The 20,190-nt window shown below is 39.8% G+C and overlaps 1 protein-coding gene across 1 annotated transcript; it reads right to left on the reverse strand.

The window, feature by feature from the left end:
* Nucleotides 1-6,235: 6,235 nt before the first annotated feature.
* LOC112928748 (olfactory receptor 51H1-like) lies at nucleotides 6,236-7,189 on the reverse strand. Its single transcript, XM_026010625.2, has one exon. It carries the CDS (start codon nucleotides 7,187-7,189, stop codon nucleotides 6,236-6,238), a length of 954 nt encoding a protein of 317 aa, XP_025866410.2.
* Between the last annotated feature and the right edge of the window lie 13,001 nt (nucleotides 7,190-20,190).

Consider the following 20,190-nt stretch of genomic DNA (forward strand, 5'->3'; position numbering starts at 1 on the left):
CCCTGGTATTTCCCACTCATTTTCTCTCCTTTCCCCTTTATTCTCTTTCACTATTTTTTTATATTCCCCAAAGATACAGATGCAGTGAAAGGCTGGAACACCTGCACCCAATGTTTATAGCAGCAATGTCCACAATAACCAAACTGTGGAAGGAGCCTCGGTGTCCATTGAAAGATAAATGGGTAAAGAAGATGTGGTCTATGTATACAATGGAATATTACTCAGCCATTAGAAACGACAAATACCCACCATTTGCTTTGAGGTGGATGGAACTGGAGGGTATTATGCTGAGTGAAGTAAGTCAATCCGAAAAGGACAAACATTATATGGTCTCATTCACTTACAAATATTTTGTATGCATTATATACTTTGAAAACTATTTTAATTAAACTACTTTATAGAAAAAAACTAAAGAATTTAATAAAAGAAAACTATTTAATGCACACATTTACTATTTTCAGTGCTCTTCTTTCCTACCTGTAGATCTAAATTTTCATATAATATTTGTCTTCAACATGAAGAACTTCCTTTAGCATTTTTGTAGTATAAATTTGTTGGAAAGAAATTTTCGCAGCTTTTATCTGAAAATATTCTTACTTAAAATGTATTTTTGAATAAAAAATTTTTTGCTAGCTATAGAATTCTAGATTGACAGTATTATTTTTCCTTTTAGCACTTTAAATATATTGGCCCTTTATTTTTGACCCTATTTTTTTATGAAAATCAGTCATCATTATTACCATATATGCATCTTTTTCCAGAAACTTTGGTTACATTTATTTCTTTATATTTAGTTTCCATCAGTTTGACTTTGGGTCAATGTATAATTTTCTTTTTTATTGATTTTGCTTGTGACTCTGAATATCCTGGGTCTGTGGGTTAATTTTATAATTTTGTGATAAAATTTCAAAAATGTTTTTAATTATTTCACCAAGTATTTTTCTGACCCATTCTTCTCCTTCTGGGACTTCAATCACCTAAGTGTAAGACTACTTGATAGAGACCCAAATATCATTCCTTTTTTTTTTTTTTCATTCCATTTTTTTTAAACTCTTTTTTCTCTGTTTCTATTAACTGGTTAATAGAATACTGGATAATTTTTATTGATTTGATCTTCAAGTTCTTGATCCTTCCTTTTGCATTTTCCAGTCTGATGTTATTCCCAACAATGATTTTACTTCAGCTGTATTTTCAGATCTAGAATTTAATTCTTTTATGCAATTACTAAATTTCCCCTTAAATCCCCTTATCCTCATGAGGTAATCAGGAGAGCCACTGGATCTGGGCAATCAGGGGCTCCTCACCTCCTCCCTTGTCCTTGAGATGTATGTTCTGCCTGCCATTCTCACACTGGGAGCTGTTCCAAGGACATACCCTTGATATGTACAATAATTTTCCAGTGTATAAGTAGACATTGTAAATGATATATTGAAAAATCTCTGGCCCTGTTATCTTGCTTTGAGGAGTTCTTAGTTTTTGTTGAGCAGGTATAGTTAACTTATTGATGGGTCGACCATTTTAAGAGGTTTAACTTTAGGCTTTCAGATTTTATTATTTCATTTTTTTCTCTTGTTCCAAGATCAAAGCCCTTAGAATGTGGATGTAATATTAAGGCACAGATTTTCTGAAGGTTTAAAGTCTCAAGTGTTACCAATTGTTCTCAACCTAGGAAGACACAGTTTGATATTTTAGTTTCACTAACAACAGGAAATTGCTGATATCAGGGATGCTATCCTATTTAACCTATTGTACAGTTACTTTCTTAGTTGTAGTCTCTCTGACCTTGTAATACAGGAAAAATTATACCTGGTGACCAAGATCACTGCACACACTCTTCCTTCATTCTTGTCCAGCTGGTTCATCATAACATGTACTGCTCTATTGTCTCATCTTCTCCTTAGGGCCACCTGTCCTTCTCACTCAACGGTTTACTTTAGTGTGTTTTAGTTTCTTTGTCCTTTCTGATATCCACTATTTAAGCATTCTCCCAGCAGGGTTAGAGGTCCAAGCCTTTCTAATGACACTGCTTTTCTCTATTTTATAACTCCAGTAGGCCTGGGGGCCAACATTCTACCCTATGCAGATGACTGATTAGATGGGATTAAGCAAGTTATTGCTATTAAAATTCTTTGAAGCAATGAATAGATGTAAAATGATTGCCTGGACCATCTGAAGAGTCTGAAGACAAAAAAAAAAAGTCTGAAGACAGACACTAAATGCTTGGTGGCTAGAAACAGGAGAATGTCTATGTGAAATGGGTCAGGACAATCCATTAAGTTTTTCTAAGAAATAGAGACAGTTGTTGGTCTTAAGATTGGTATGCAGAGCCCGAGCCAACCTAGAATACAAGTCAGAAGAGGAAAAGACAGCAAAGAAGGGAAGCAACTGATGAACTAAGAATTATGAATTAACATAATTTATTATGTTAATACAATATCTCTCAACTGGTACTCAGACTTCCGGGATTCTTGGTAGGGGAAATAAGAGGTACACCACATTTATACCTTCTACAATTTTCTTTGCATGTAAGTTATCTCCTTCTAGAAGCAAATACTGTATTTCTCCACCTACATTGTTCTAAGGTATACCCTGGTTTGGAAGTGCTGAAATAGATCTTGAAGAGAGCAAGAAACTTCTTGCAAAGCACCGGCTTCAAATAAGGTCACGTCATGATTCCCAGGCAGAGAAACTGTCCTTTTCTTGCTAGGGGAAAAGAAGTGCTTCTGCCAGCCTGGAAAGTTAAGAAAATATTGAAGATACAGTATTTTTAGGTTCATTCACTGAAATGCCTCTTTTTGGCTGGTAAGGTCCAATACTTTTGTATTAGGAAATTTACCTTGGTGTAGATGACTTACTGAAACTCTACATTCAGTCATCTTTATATTTCTGCCAGCCTTAAAATCCAATCCTGGGTCTTATTTTCAGTAGTCTGTATTCTGGCTGGAGGAAATTAGAGTCCCTCTTAAAGCTACCATAGAGGACCTCTGCCTTTTACTGGTCTAGGCCAGAAATAAGATTTTTTTTAACTCTAATTTTCTGCATAGGTGGGACATAGTCTTCTTAGCCTAAAGATTAGGAGCAGGAGCTTTAGATACATGTACAAAGACTTTTTTAAAACTAATTACAAAATCTAAAAACATGTATATATATATATAAATCTGATAATCTTTAAACTGGGCAAACTAGTAGCAAAGCTTTCTAGAAGTCACCTTAGGACTCCACCTGTGTCAGGCTCAGATATTTCAGTAGTTATCAGGTCTGCAGAGCAGAGGAAAACATTACTGGTGGAACATGCTGGGATGTCTGTATCCTGAAGGTAAAATAGTAGAGACACAGACTACCCCAGATCTCTTCTAGCTCTTAATGTCAGTGGAGCCATGGAATGTAAGAATGGTTGTGCATGGTGAAAGCAAATAAAATGAAAGAAGTCTCCAAGTTCAGCATTGCTGTTGAGAAAAGGTAAAAATGACAAAGCCAAGGGACCCCTACAATCATAGATTGGATGTCTAATATCCAAGCTTAATTCTGCTAACCCTCTGAATAGGACTTTTCCAGCTTTGAGGCCTGTATACATTTTTTGCTTTAACTGCTTGTGATCCTGAACACTCATGTCAGCTGAGGGTTTCTAATAGAGGGTTTCTTTTTTTAAGATTTTATTTATTTATTCATGAGAGACACACATGGGGGGGGTGGCAGAGACATAGGCAGAGGGAGAAGCAGGCTCCATGCAGGGAGCCCAACACGGCACTGGATCCCGGGACCCCAGGATCACGCCCTGGGCCAAAGGCAGGCGCTAAACCGCTGAGCCACCCAGGGATCCCCTAATAGAGAGTTTCTAATAGAGATCAGAACCTTCCTATTATTGGTATAGAGGGTAAAAAGGGCAGAGGGGCCTGGATAACAGAGTTCTTCAATACAAGATTTGCGGACCTGATGAGAAACTTTGTCATATAGCACAGCTATCTTTTTAAACTACCTCTTCTTCAAAAGTAGCCTGTCAAACTAGACTTACTGAAGCCTTTGGTAGCTACTACTAGACACAATATTCTAAAATGATAACTAAACTTGTCGTTTGTTATCCTTGCTTCTTGACCTCTGTGGGCAGGATCTGTTACCTTCAGACATACAGGGTTGGTAGTGGCCTCCTCCTAGTTACTGATAAGCACAGGGATCTGAGTTCCTTAGAATCTATGCTACAGTGGTCACGTAAATACATCTAATGGGGGAAATGACCTTCCAGCTGGAACTGCATGTATTGGTTTCATAGCTCCGCACCCTGCCTCCTGCCTCTGAGTTCCTCATTCTCTCTTAGTTCATGAAAATAATACATAGAAATGACGACAATCATTAAATTACCAATTATCTGAATGGCTATGGATAGAAGCAAGAAGTTCCAAATAGCTCGATTATGGCTTTTTCCATTAAATTTGAGTGGTGGTTTCCCACCAGGAATATCCCTATTTCAGTTCTCCATGAAATGTTTGGTTATTTTAGAGCTGAGCAGGCCAAGGGCAATGCTAGTGCTGAAGTGGGACACCCTTCAGTTTATGGGTAAAATTTCTTCTGGAAATTTGCAAACAGCTTTGGGAAAATCTCCACAAAAAACGTAAGCTCCTCTCTGAGTGGTATTCTTGGAAACAACCTTCTTGATCATGGGATATAGAGTCAGACCTTATCTCCAAGGCCTCTGACATCCATCCTCACCTCATTCCATCACAGTTTACTAACTGCTCATTACCCCCCACAGGCCTGAGACATTCAGATCTTTTAGTCTTTTCTTTTCCTGAGGATTAGCCATCAATTTCTTTTGTCATTTGTCTTCCCTACTCATTTATTCAACAATTTATATTAATCATCAATTATATGGTAGGCACTGCTCTTGGACCTAGGGATACATCAGTGAAAAGAATAGTCCCCAAACTTCTGGTTTCATGGAATTTATAATCTAGCAGATCCACCTACCTTGGAAGTGATTGGGCTATTTCACTTTTACAATTTTTGGGGGGTTTTTTTGTTTGTTTAAATTCAATGAGCCAACATATAGTACATACTTAGTTTCCTATGTAGTATTCAATAATTCATCAGTTGCTTATAATACCCAGTGTTCATCACATCACATGCCACCTTTACCATTGGTGCTTGAGAAACCAGTGCTATCCAGAAGTTCTACTGAGCAGCTTTCCCAGGTTTAATAGTACCAAAATTCAAGCTCAAAGCAAAGATGCAAAAAAAAAAAAAAAAAAAAAAAAGCAGAGACGCACCTGAAGAGAATTAAGAGAAAACTATAGCTCCCCAGGCAGCACATAAGTGCTAGATAAATCAGCATATGCAGTATCATCCTGTGTGTTTCCCACTATCCACCCCCACCCTTTGTCTATTTCTTGATTTGTGAGCTGGTTAATATTGAATTTGGGAGAAAGCCAGTGTTAGGGTGAATATAGTTTACTTCTACCTAACCTTATATATAATAGGAATATGGTTCTTCCATTTGCTTCAACGTGGATGGAACTGGAGGGTATTATGCTGAGTGAAATAAGTCAATCGGAGAAGGACAAACATTATATGTTCTTATTCATTTGGGGAATATAAATAATAGTGAAAGGGAATAGAAGGGAAGGGAGAAGAAATGAGTAGGAAATATCAGAAAGGGAGACAGAACATAAAGACTCCTAACTCTGGGAAATGAACTAGGGGTGGTGGAAGGGGAGGAGGGCGGGGGGGTTGGGGTGAATGGGTGACAGGCACTGAGGGGGGCACTTGACAGGATGAGCACTGGGTGGTCTTCTGTATGTTGGCAAATTGAACACCAATAAAAAAATTTATTATTAAAAAATAAGGGATATAGTTCTTCTGTAGGCTTAGAAATGAAATGGGGGGAAGGGAATCCAGTGGGGAAAAGGAGAGAGGTGCCTGCACAAATGGGTACACACACACATCCTCTCAGTTGCTATGGCTAAGTCCCCGAGGAAAGGAGATATCACTGTATTTAAGTCTGAAATAGTTTGGCTCTAATCAGACAATGAGTGGTTTTTAAGGTGATACTTAAATATACTTTTCAATGGTCTCAATTCCTCAAAATTATAATTATAGAAGCTTATAGTGCCTCACAAAGGCTCAACAGTAAAACCTGAATCATTCAAACCTTAAGAATTAACTATCCATCACTAATTCTACCCCGCTCCAAGAACCAGATTGTCCCCAGAGAACTCTTGTGCCTCTGGATCCTTCTGCTCTTCTAGGAGACGTCAACCCTCTTCCGTTGGAAGCGCTTTAGGAGGCCCCGACGTATCTGCTTAGACTTGATGCAGTAAACAATAGGGTTCATGAAAGGTGGGACCAAGAAGTGCAGGTTGGCCATGAGCACTGCCAGAGCAGGGTAGTTGTGCTTCTCTACCCGGTGCAACACAGATAGCCCCAGTTTGGGCAAATAAAAGATGAGAACAATGCAGAGATGTGAGACACACGTGTTAAGTGCCTTGAGCCTTTCCCCAGGTGATGCAATGCTCACCACTGTTCGTAGGATCAGGGCATATGAGAGCACAATGAGGAAGGAGTCAAGGCCTAGTGAGAAGAGAATGGAGACTAGGCCAACCAAGCTGTTTATCTGGGTGTCTGAGCAGGCCAGTCCCACAAGGTCACAGTGCAGGCAGTAGCAGTGAGAGAGTACGCTGATCTGGGGAAAAAGCAGACGTCGCAGGAGGATGGGTCCTGGGAGATTGAGCAAGACAGCCCTCACAAGGATGGCAGCCCCCATTCTGGCCATGGCTGAGTGAGTCAGAATTGTGGCATAGTGCAGAGGTTCCCGGATGGCAACAAAACGATCAAAGGCCATGGCCAGTAGTACACCAGATTCCACATAGGTGAAGGCATGGATGAAGAACATTTGTGCTGCACAGATATCAAAGGGAAGCTCACGAGCATTCAGCCAGAAGAGCCACATCATCGTGGGGAAGGTAGAGGCACTGAGTCCCAGATCAGAGGCTGCCAACATAGATAGGAAAAAATACATGGGTTCATGTAAGGCTGGATCTGTACGAATCAGGAGAAGGATGATACTGTTACCCAGGATGGAAACCACACAGGTGAGGTTGACGGGGATGGAAACCCAATGATGAGAGGCTTCCAGGCCTGGAAAGCCAGTGAGGAGGAATGTAGAGTGACCAGAAGTGCTGGTGTTGCAGGAGAACATAGTGATTCCAGGAGGGAGTTGTCCACTCTGCAAGTAAGAGAAGAGGCAATCCATTCATTTGATCATCACTTATAAAGTCCCTACTAAGTGTGGGATGGAAAGGAAGGCCTGCCCTACAATCCTTTCTTAGGCCATTAAAGAAACCTCATTCCCCTTAGAAGCCTCAATCCCTTCATGGCTAATTTAGGTGACAATAAGTACATTTTAAGAGTTGATCTCTGCTTACTACTTTAGCCACTCAGTATCTTTTCTTGGGCCTAAACAACTGTCTTTATTCACTTAACCTATACCCAAAGGCCTATCTCCTGAGTGCCTTCTCAGATTAAATAATGAAGTAAAGAAAATAATTTCCTGTCAAAATTTAGGGTGGTATTATGAATAAGCACTTACAACTCCATTTTTATTTATTCTTAGAGACAAGTTTTCCACAGCCTGGCCTATTAACAAATACACTAGATAGTACATATTCAAACAAAGGATGTATTTTCAAAAACTTCATCTGAGGAAGCGGGTTGGTTTTTCTTCTACTGCTGTTATCAAATCAACATTTTCTGTATTTCTTCTCAGGAAATGCCTTTGGGGCCCCAAATAGGTTCTTTTGAATATATGCAATAGTGACAAATTTCTCTCCTGTGAAGATGGGTTGGCTTAGAGGAAATATCCAAGAGTTCTTCAAGCTAAGTTTGATAAACAAGATGGGAACTCAGATGATTCACTTTTGTTAAATTGCCATCTTCTCCAGCCCCATTTCCATCTCCCTTGCTTCTTGAAGCTTGTACATATTCTTCTGACTCTGCCCTTGAGACAATCCTGTGGACATGGACTCAACGTGAAGACACTGTGCTCTGAAATATCTTTTTCAGCCCTCCTACCATAAAAAAATATTCTGACAGCCCCAAGTACTTTGAAGTTCTTAGTGTAGACAGAAGGGTGAGGCTGACCTGCCTGACGGTAACCTCCTAGAGTTAGGGCAGCTAAGCTTCCAGAGCCCCAGGATTAATAATGTTAAACAGGGGCCCAGAGTGTGCTGTGTAAGTTCCACATTGTACCTTCAGGCTCTCCAGTTTCCCCAGCTTCTCTCCTCAGCAATAACTCTGCATCTCCATGGGTCTATAAACTATGCTCATAATGGTTTGCATTATAAATTGAGTCTCTCACAGAACATTAAACTGTAATTCTCCTACTTTATCCCCAAAATTCACCCTCTAATATTGTCAGACATTCCTCCCATTCCAGTTATCCATGAAATCGCCAGGAAAAAATAAAACAAAAAACCTAGTACACCTTTTCACCCCATATCCTATTACCAAAATCAATTTTATTTGACACTCCCCTCTTCTCAGATCCCAGTGAAACTACAAATTGTCATCATTTCTGTAGATATTATAACAACAGCCTCCTATTTTTTTTCAGTCTTTCTGTATTGATTCATTATCCAAACTTCCATTACAATTCTCAGATACTTAAGAAAAGGCAAGTATGGACATTTAAAGGAATACATACATAGGGAAGAAAGGCAACTATCAGTTTTTTATAAGAGGATGTCTCCTATTATAACTTCCTTTAATGATCTCCTAGCCCCTGACTCTGCAGGATCAAGTCTAAGTGAGATCTTTATACTGGGTGCAGAAGCGGAGAGATTTTGTCCATCCTGCATCTGGAGTTTATTCAATCACCTCTCCCCTAACCATTATAAACACCATTCATAAGACATCTTCCTATTCAGAAAATTTACTATATTAGATCATTCTTAGAATCTTTTTCATTGAAATATAAAATACACAAGAAAAGGCTACATATCATAAGATTTAATAATTGAATAATTCATAAAGATTGATGAATTTCCTCGAAGTGAACACACCTGTGTAGCAAGCACCCAGATCAAGAAATAGAACAATTGTCAGCCCCCCCCAAGAACCCTCTGGGACCCTTATGGTCACCCCATTCTCTCAATGATAACCACCTTTCTGACTTCTAATACCACAGAATATTTTGCCTGTTAGAACAGAATGTACACGGCATGATTCTATCTGCCTGCCTTCCTTCAATTTTGTCTATTCGTTGAAGGGATGAATAGATTATTTTTCTTACAAGCACTATCTTACTAAATTGGCTTTCTGTTCTATGCCAATCACTGTGCTAGGAAGTGGCCTATAGCAATGAACGCTCACATAAGGCAGACATATCCTAAAGGAATGTGCTTTTTTGTTCCAGTATGAGTGTATACGAATCCACTCATCAGTTTCTGATGATAATAAGAATAGTTGCTATTATTTATTGGCCATGTACCAGACACTGAGTAAGGATGTTCCCTACAGTCATCATCATAAGATGAGTCTCAGGTTGACTAACTTGCTGCAAGACAAACATGTTGTAAAGGAATGATCCTGATCTCAGCTCAGCACTGATTCTCAAGGCCCCATGGTAGTAGATAGCTTATAAAACTCTTCCCAAACTGTAAGGCAAGACATGCATTATCTAAGGACCAGAGCCCAAATGGAAGGGTTTTTCTCTGTAAACAACTTGGTCTCTTCAGCAAAATAGCAGCTTAGAGCCTACCCAAAGCAATGTTTTCACTGGCTGTCATTCCACATAGTGTTATTCTGTATGAACCTTCTGTACATAACAGTGAAATGACAACCACATGCCCACAACCACACTTGAAGAAAGGTCAGCATCTGACATCTCAGGTGCTTAGAAGCTTGGACATGCCCTTTCTCTGATTCCTAGAAATCCCTACATTAGTGTACTAGAGTTACATCCACTTTGCTCTACTCCATCTTTCCTTTTTTGGCAATGCTCCTTGCCTTCTTCTTTCTCCTTTCTTCATCTTTGGGGTTCTAAGTTTTTCCTTACAATATAATAGTAAAGCCCTATGATCCAGCAATTGCACTGCTGGGATTTACCCCAAAGATACAGATGCAGTGAAACGCCGGGACACCTGCACCCCGATGTTTCTAGCAGCAATGTCCACAACAGCCAAACTGTGTAAGGAGCCTCAGTGTCCATCAAAAGATGAATGGATAAAGAAGATGTGGTCTATGTATACAATGGAATATTACTCAGCAATTAGAAATGACGAATACCCACTATTTGCTTCGACGTGGATGGAACTGGAGGGTGTTATGCTGAGTGAAATAAGTCAATCAGAGAAGCACAAACATTATATGGTCTCATTCATTTTGGGAATATAAAAAATAGTGAAAGGGAATAAAGGGGAAAGGAGAGAAAATGAGTGGGAAATATTAGAGAGGGTGACAGAACATGAGAGACTCCTAACTCTGGGAAACAAACAAGGGGTAGTGGAAAGAGAGGTGGGCGGGAGGTTGGGGTGACTGGGTGACGGGCACTGAGGAGGGCACTTGATGGGATGAGCACTGGGTGTTATGCTATATGTTGGCAAATTGAATTCCAATAAAAAGAAATTTTAAAAAATAATAGTATAATATATACTATTATACTATAATACATAATATTATAATAATATAATATAATAGTAAAAGTCAGAAATAATACATTTGCTTTTTATAAATGCTCTATATACATATTGCTTTCTTAATCCTCCAACCCTATGGAATATTTTTCCATTTTCTGATTTTAAAAAAAACTGGGGCTCAGAGAGGCTAGGTGCTTTACCAAGGCCATGAAGCTAGGTAGATCTCAGATTTAAATCCAAGCTGGTCTAAAGACAAAGGCTGTTTGCTTAATTGCTTTATACAAGAAAGAACAGTTCTGGCACTTTATGGTTATTAGATCTTTGGCCCTCGAGACAATTTAAAGGCCAATCTTTCTGTACCCTTTTTCCAACCGCACTTCCTCAAAAGCAGATACAGAAGTGGGAGACTGGAGTGAGATCATCTACTAGAAGTGGTCCTCAGATCAATCTAGCCAGTCATCAATCCATGCTCCAATCCTGCCTAGTTTTTCCATCCTTTCCACAAGGATGATCCCTGCATCCAGAGATGAGTCACAAAGGCACCTTCCACAGTCCACCTGCACCCAAGACCCAAGAATGCTGCAGCATCTGATACAGGGAGTCTGCTCCCTCATCCCCCACTCCCATTCTGCAGGGGTGACAAGGAGTTCTCCAAAAAGTTATATTCTTGTCATCGGCAAAGGACAATAATGCCTCACAAAGTGTGAACACATGGTAGGCATTTATTAAAATGTAGTAACAAGCAGATTTCATATTTTATCTCATAAAGTCTCCTAGTGGCATCATCCCCCTTCTGGAGATGGAGAAATTGAGCCTGAAAGGTAAGGAAACTTGTCAAGGACCACATGAAGAGTCAGCAGAAGAGAAGATCAGCTTCAAGTTCCATCCATTTGACTCCAAAGCTCATGCAGGTGTCCATTCCTCAGAATCCTCACCTCTGAAATCTTTGACAGTAATATTTATCCCTTGATATCATTATAAAATAAGAGTACATGCAAAACATTTAGGACACTGCCTGGCACCTAATAAACACTTAAAAATAATAATAATGGATAATATTTGAGTATTTACCGCTTTGTGGGGTGAGTATAATTATCGTTCCCAATTTGCATATGTGAAAAATGAGCCACCAAAGTGGTTGGAAAACTTACTTAAGATCATGAAGTAAGAAAGTGGATGAGCCTGGATTCAAATCTAAGTAATATGACTCCAGAACCCATATTCTTAAGCACAGCGTTGTGCTACTACTTTGTGCTAGCTACGGTGATTATTTGTGCCACAAATGTTCATCCCCAAAGATGAAATAGGACTACAGAAGTATGAGATCTCCTCGTTTACCACCCCTGCATCCTCTCTGACCACTTATAATGTGCATCAATCCTTGAACTTCCCCATAGAAAAGTTCTAAGTTTATAAGGGTCCAATTTTTTTTATTTTAACTATCCTATCCCTGTGTTGCATAGTGCATGGGTTTAATTATAGGCTCATGGTTTAGGAAGAGGACTTTTCAAAGTATTAATCTCCTGAGAAAGCAAAAGAGAAACATGATAAAACTATATCTGGAAATAAAAAAACAGGGAGACAAAAAGAGGGAAACAATGCAGAAGAGAACCTTCTGAGGATGGGGGAGGGGCAGAATTAAAGTACACTTTTTGTTCCCTTACAATCTTACTCATTCAGGTTCCAGAAGGCCCTGAATAGTACAAAGACTTTGGCTACAGGCCATTTGGGAACAGACTTCCCTGATTAGAGAAAGACAAACTATGAGCCACTGAAAAATAAATGATCAGCTTAGAGAAGGTTAGAGACCCTTTTCCCCCAATCCAAAAGATTTCTATGGCAACCAGGTATCAATCCCCAGCACTCAAGGGGATGTAAGGCCTTAAGCCTCTGGATTTGCCAGTTTTGTCCTGGGACTGAAGAAGCCCCCTCCTGGGACCAAGAGGAAGGTAATGGAAAAATGGGCTTTAGTACTGCTGGACCCAAGTTTTCCCCAAGCCCATGATGCTGTTATGCTTCAGCCAAGATTAACTCTGTCCCTGCTCTGCTCAGAAATAAGCTTAGCATAAACCTGCCTGGACCACACACATAACATAGCAGTCACAGACTTTCTGCAGGGTCTCCAGCTCCCCAGAAATAACTCAGGCTCCTTCTGCCTCCAGTTGCTTTCTAGCTGTTTGAAGCTGCTATTCTGATCTATGAATGAATGGGAGATGTATGAGGAGATTTCCTACCCTCCATACATCATTCCTCCTCATACCACATATAAACAGAGATTCTGAGTTAACAGCTTTAATATAGGACTTAGATCCTGAAAGCTACCAACAAAATTGCAGTGAAATCTGAGTGAAGGAAAAAATTGAAATTCCTCAAAAGGCTTTCATTTATATGTAGATTTAGGATCTATAGAGTAAAAAAAAATCCCTATTAAGTAAATCTGATTCTATCAGTATTAAAAAATATTTAAAGTGATTAAAAAAATAGATCCCCTTCAAATTTAACTACATGTATTGCCTCATTCTGAAAGCTGGCCATCAGAATCCTTGAATAGATTTGACTGATGAAGCCTGGTTATTTACAATGAGATGCCAAGGTCTGGAATGGAGTGGGAGGATCTCTAGTATTAATTTAAATTTTAATGGTATTAAATTTAAAATGATAGAACCATCCTGGTATATAGGCCTGTTTTTATAAATCAGCACCCATGAATGTGTTAAAACCCAGCCTTCTGTGATCTTCCCTCTAGAATCACTACATAAAGCTTAGAGATGTCTGCAAAAGTGATCTCTCCAACTTCCTTGAATGTCTTTACTAGAATAAATAATGTACATTCTATTAAAATCATATATCTCCTCACATTACCATTTCAGAGTTTGGGACAGGCTGGCATCTTACATGTATCTTATCTTGGAAGGGCAGTACGGAGTAGAAGTATACGCAATAGACCAGACTGCCTGGGTTTGACTCCTGTCTTTATACTACTGATTAGCCACATGACTATGGGCAAATTTCTTAACCTCTCTGTCCTAATGTTCTGACCTATAAAACATAATAAAAGTACTACTCTCATTGACTTTTGGCAAGGTTAAATAAGTTCATCAGGAAATCATAATCTGTTCAATGTTAATTATGATCATCTGTTACATAGCTGACTGCCTTCTTGACTTAGGATGAGATGGAAATTGACCCCTCCATACTGGCTCAAACTAGTCAGAATATGCTGTTTCAAGGGAGGTTTGGTCACACACCTGAACCCCAGGCTGAGGCAGAGTCCATCCCTGTGCCTGTCTTTGCCCCAAAATCAAAGCTGCACACTAGGATGCAGGAAATCAGCCCAATTCAACCTGTCCTACCAAGAAGCCTCTGCAGGTGAACCTGGGGATTTACCTATAGTTCATTTTGCCCAGATTTTGGCCAGTTAATTGAACATTGAGAAGGAGCAAGGTTTCCTATATCATGAGGTAACCATGTTGCTTAGCCCAGAACAGTAAGAAATGATCTAGCTCAAAAGATGGCATTGACTGATGTAAAAGGAACTCATTACGGATGCCCACCCAAGCCTACTATAAGAAAAGGAATCAGCAAAGGCCTTGAAGTAACACTCACCTCTCAGGATTTGGAAAGACCAGAGGATTGTTGCCTGCCCTAAACGGAGACTGTTCAGTGCCACCCAAAGGCAGAAATGCTGATACAGGCTGACACCACAAGGTTCTGTACTCCACCTCCTCACTCTGGACCCCAGCTTTGACCCTCCAGTGCCAGGACTCACCATTGCTCCAGAGTGTGTGTCTCTTCTCATCTGTTTCTCTGTTTGTAAAAAGCATTTTTTTTGGCTGTTTCAATAAAGACCAATATTTTTATAATCTTCATGGTAGAAGTAGGGGAATAACTGGTCTTCTGGGATCCAAGTGCAAATCCAAGGTATTTTCATAGTTGAACTTTCTGAACCCCTTGAGTGCTGCCAGGCAGCTCTGGGACTTGGAAGGAAACATCAAGAAGTACATCCTGATGATTTTTCTTGGGGGGATCAGAAGAATACTAAGTTGCCCCATACAGAGCACCTGCCATTCCCAAAGAGCCATCCCCATGAATAGCCTGGTGACAGATGGAGGCAAGTGGGGATTAAGAGGATAGTTAGAGACCAGGACACACAACTGTCCTGCTGTAGCACCAGGGACCATGAGGAATGTCTATCTCTGGACAGAATAAGCATAAGTTCTTTCCAAATACTGCCAAAGAGAAACCAGATAGTGTAGCCAAAAAGATGTGCATGACTGCTTTATACATGAGGAGCGTGCTAGAGAGGAAAAAAGTTCTCTAACTTTTTGCCTGTACCTAGGGAATGAAGGTGGTTGAAAATGAAGCTGTAATGATGAAGCCATGTCTTTCCTCATAATACCTTTAGAGGCCACATATCAAGCATGTTGTAGCAGAAAAGCTGAGATCTATTTCAAGTATCGATTGTGTGATAATGAGCAAATTAACCCCTTGAGCCTTTTATGCTTCACTTATAAACAAGGAAAAATAGTTATTTTGTAAGATTGTTAGAATTAGGCTAGCCTATAAAGGCACTCAGAAAAGGACTTGGCATATCATATAAGCTCCATATGAGCTCCTTTCCCTTCCAGTAGGAAATCGAGAAGAGGCTTCAAAAATGTCTGGACTCCCTTACCTTGCCCATTTACAGATCACATCTCTCCTACAACTTTGGGTGGGGTGGGGGGGCAGTTCAAATAAACTTTTTATTTGGGGATACATTTAGATTTACAAAAGATTTACAAAGATAGTGTAGTTTCTATGTATCTTTCCCCTAGCTTCCTTAATGTTAACAACTCACATAAACATGGTACATTTGTCAGAACTAAGGAATTAATAATGGTACATTGCTATTAACTAAAGTCCAGATTTTATTTGGATTTTGACAGCTTTTCCATTAGTATCTATTTTTTGGTCCTGGATCCAGTGCAGGGACCCACACTGCAATTAGTCATCCTGTCTCCTTAGTTTCTTCTGGGCTGTGCAGTTTCTCAGGTTTTTTTTCTTGGTTTTCATGACCTTGATATTCTTGAAAAATGAGTTATTATGGTAAAAGTCAGAGGATTTAATTCACTAACTTCAGCCATCACCTCTTCCTTTCTCTCCAGCATGGAGAAGACAATGTAGAGGTAACAGGTTATGCTGCAGGATGTCCTGATTCCTCTTTATTCCATTCCAGGTTCCTGCATATTTGAAAACAGGACATTTCAAGGTTGTGTCTGAAGCCATTAGCGGTTCCTAAGGTTTTTCTGGTGGGTTTCCCAATTCAGAGATCAAACTCTGTCCTCCATGGGCTGCACCCCAATACAACGCTTTCCCATACATATCACCCAACTCCTTTTATTCATCCAATGAAATTTTAGAAAATTTTCAGGTTCTTGTGTTTCAGGCTCTAAAAGGCAAAGAGATAATTTTTAATGGATTAACTATGTTGACATATGGACATCTTTCTGATGAAATTATTTCTTTAGCTTTTCTAGGTTTGCATTCCAGGATGTGTTCTTTGCCTTAAAACTAGAAAATGCCAGATTCTCTCTCAAATCCAGGATGGGAGGGAAGATGATAAATGGAAGTAGATGGATGAAACCTAAGACAAATTCCATCTCTTTGTGAGAGACTGCTCCCGGTTCTATTCATTCTAAAATCTACATTATTCCCCAAATGAATGAGACCATATAATGTTTGTCCTTCTCCGATTGACTTCTTTCACTCAGCATAATACCCTCCAGTTCCATCCATGTGGAAGCAAATGGTGGGTATTTGTCGTTTCTAATGGCTGAGTAATATTCCATTGTATACATAGACCACATCTTCTTTATCCATTCATCTTTCGTTGGACACCGAGGCTCCTTCCACAGTTTGGCTATTGTGGAAATTGCTGCTAGAAACATCGGGGTGCAGGTGTCCCGGCGTTTCACTGCATCTGTATCTTTGGGGTAAATCCCCAGCAGGGCAATTGCTGGGTGGTAGGGCAGGTCTATTTTTAACTCTTTGAGGAACCTCCACACAGTTTTCCAGAGAGGCTGCACCAGTTGACATTCCCACCAACAGTGCAAGAGGGGTCCCCTTTCTCCACATCCTCTCCAACATTTGTGGTTTCTTGCCTTGTTAATTTTCCCCATTCTCAGTGGTGTGAGGTGATATCTCATTGTGGTTTTGATTTGTATTTCCTGGTCTCATTCATTTGGGGAATATAAAAAATAGTGAAAGGGAATAAGGGGGAAAGGAGAAAAAATGAGTCGGAAATATCAGAAAGGGAGACAGAACATGAAAGACTCCTAACTCTGGGAAAAAAAACTAGGGGTGGTGGAAGGGGAGGTGGGCGGGGGTGGGAGTGACTGGGTGATGGGCACTGAGGTGGGCACTTGATGGGATGAGCACTGGGTGTTATTCTATATGTTGTCAAATTGAACACGAATAAAAAATAAATTTATAAAAATAAAATAAAATCTACATTACCCAATAGTCTTTAAAATAATTCACAATATTGTGGTTCCTCTATTCACTGTGCTTTACCTAGAGAGTAATCAGACACCAATCCTATTCTGTAGCAATTTATGCCTCTGAAAGAAAGTAGCACATGTAAAAACTAAAATGGACTCTAACAGACAAGAGAGGACTAGAAAAGTCTTTATGTAAAGAAGATGGCATTTGAGTTGAGACTAAGAAGAGTTGGCCTTATTTTTATAGAAATAAAGGCTTGCCAGAACTGTGGTTAAGATCACTTTATATGGTAATAAACAGGGCTTAAACCCCTTATGACTAAACTAGATACCCTGTGCCAGGTACCTAGACTCTAAATGCATCAATTGTAATTAGTAATAATCCAGGTAAACAAGATCACCCACCCTGTGGATATTGATCAGCCTCTGCCCCAGTGACCTGTTGCCATTCAGTGGGCTCCCATACAAGAGTCCATATCAGGAGAAGTAAACAGAGAAGCCTTAGTGAGGGGAAACCCTTACTCAGGTACAGCCTCTACCCTTGCTGCTCTGGACAGATACATACAAGGCCAACTCTGAGCCTGATTTTTCACTATTTCTAGGAGAATCTAGACAGTCTTCTAGTGGCACATTAGTTGTCTTGAACCAACAGCAGTTCATCCTCACAAAACATCTGGTAATATTCCAAAGACAGATTCACTTTCCTACACTGCTTCTGCCAGCACCACCGTTTCTAGACTTACAACATCAGGACATCCCAACGACATCACCTGCAACCGAGGAACTGATTTTGCAATCAAAGAATTCTGATAATGGTAAAGAAGATGTGGTTTATGTATACAATGGAATATTACTCAGCCATTAGAAACGACAAATACCCACCATTTGCTTCAACGTGGATGGAACTGGAGGGTATTATGCTGAGTGAAATAAGTCAATCGGAGAAGGACAAACAGTGTATGTTCTCACTCATTTGGGGAATATAAATAATAGTGAAAGGGAATATAAGGGAAGGGAGAAGAAATGTGTGGGAAATATCAGGAAGGGAGACAGAACATAAAGACTCCTAACTCGGGGAAACGAACTAGAGGTGGTGGAAGGGGAGGAGTGCGGGGGGTGGGGGGGGAATGGGTGGCGGGCACTGAGGGGGACACTTGACGGGATGAGCACTGGGTGTTTTTCTGTATATTGGTAAATTGAACACCAATAAAAATTAATTTATTAAAAAAAAAGAATTCTGATAATGGGATTGTCCTATGGAATGCATAGGTCTCATACTGTATACCATCAGCCAGAAAAAGCCCAATAAGACTATGAAATGCCCTGCTGAAGACACAGGTATAATACCAGTTTGGAAACCCTATGGTTCCCTATAGGAACCCTATGAGATAGGAAGGTTATCCCACAAATTCTGGTAAGTGATTAAAATGAACTAATATATGGTGGCTTTTTTTTTTTCATATCCACTATATATACACACACTTCAGAGAATCTAGGGCAGGGAGGTAGAAGTGGCCCCTATCACCATCAGACTAGGAACTCCTTTACAGAACACTTTCTTTCCATCCCTTAACATACGGCTCAGCCCTAAGGTCTGGGAGAAGACCTTCTACCAGAGTAGGTAGCAAACCTGGTTCTAATAAATTGGAATTTACAACTATCCCCCAGCTCCGTGGGGCTTCTTCAGCCACTGATGAAATAGGCAGAGGATGGGGTTTCTATACTGACTGGAGTGACCTATTCCTATTACCAAGGAGAATTTAAGTGGCTGGTACATAATCGGGCAATAACGACTATGCCTAAAACCCAAAATATACATTGGAGATATTCCTAGTAATGACTGCCTGATGACAATGGCCAGTGAATTAAAGACAGGGACATTGATACTGATCCTTCAAGAATGATTTGGATGACTCATCAGGAAAAGAACACTGAAGTACTAACCTGCTGGCAGTGAATGAAGGGAATTTGGAATGAGTGGTACCTTTGGTTTTATGGCCAATACCAAGGTGGGAACTGTTGCAGCATGCATGTGTTATATTAATCGATTTTGTATGTATATTACTGAACAGGTACCAAAGCAACCCTGTGGTGTGTGTATTAATACCTTTAATATATAAGTAAACTGAAGCTCAGAGAGATGGCATGTGACTGGTAAATAGCAGGGTTAGCCCTGAATCCATGTCTGCCCCATCATGAGGTCTATGTTCTTTTCTACCACACCCACCAGCTGGCTTACTCAGTGCCTATAGGAATGAGCAAGGGCAGTGATGTGAGGCAGACTCATTTTCTGAGTGTCTGCAAATTCATATATAGGTCTCTTCTTCCTTTGATTTTTTTTTGTACTGTTTCCACTTTGCTTTCTGGAACTATGTTCCTGGAATCAAATCAGTACAGTGATACAATTTGAATATTAGAGGTCACTTGATAACCATCTACTTACAAATTCTCTTAAAAACAGAATTGGAAATTTGAAAGAAAGATGAAGTATCTTTAGGTTTCCTAAATCTATAGAAAACATTAAGCAAAGTTCAACTGATTTTTTATCTTAAGGTATACAGGGACAAAAATAAATATGTCTGAGTTGGAAGGAATTGAGAATTCTAGTCTCCTCGCCCTTCCTTGTTTCTTGTTCCTCCTCACAGTCTCTGCTTGAGCTGAGGCAGCCTGTTATCTCTGGGCTGTCACTAAAATGACGGTCTTCCCTGGACCTTTAACTCTCATGCACGTCTTACTATGTCTCAAGTCATTTTACTCCATTCAGACTCAATGCCCTCTTCTGGAATGTGAGTTTAACATCTCCTAAATCACTAAATTGTTATGTGGCTTAAATATGTAACCTGACACAGTAACAGTATTCACAAGAGTCAAAAGATGGAAGTCACCCAAGTGTCCATTCACAGATGAATGGATAAACAAAATGCATATACAAACACTGGAACATTATTTAGCCTTTAAAAGGAAGGAAACCCTGTCACATGCTACAACATGGATGAACCTTGAGGACCTTTTAAGTGAAATAAGTCACAAAACAACAAATACTATATGATTCCACTTACGTTGGGGGCACCTAAAGAAGTCAAATT

This window comes from Vulpes vulpes, chromosome 11 (genome assembly GCF_048418805.1).
Source record: "Vulpes vulpes isolate BD-2025 chromosome 11, VulVul3, whole genome shotgun sequence".
Lineage (NCBI taxonomy): Eukaryota > Metazoa > Chordata > Mammalia > Carnivora > Canidae > Vulpes > Vulpes vulpes.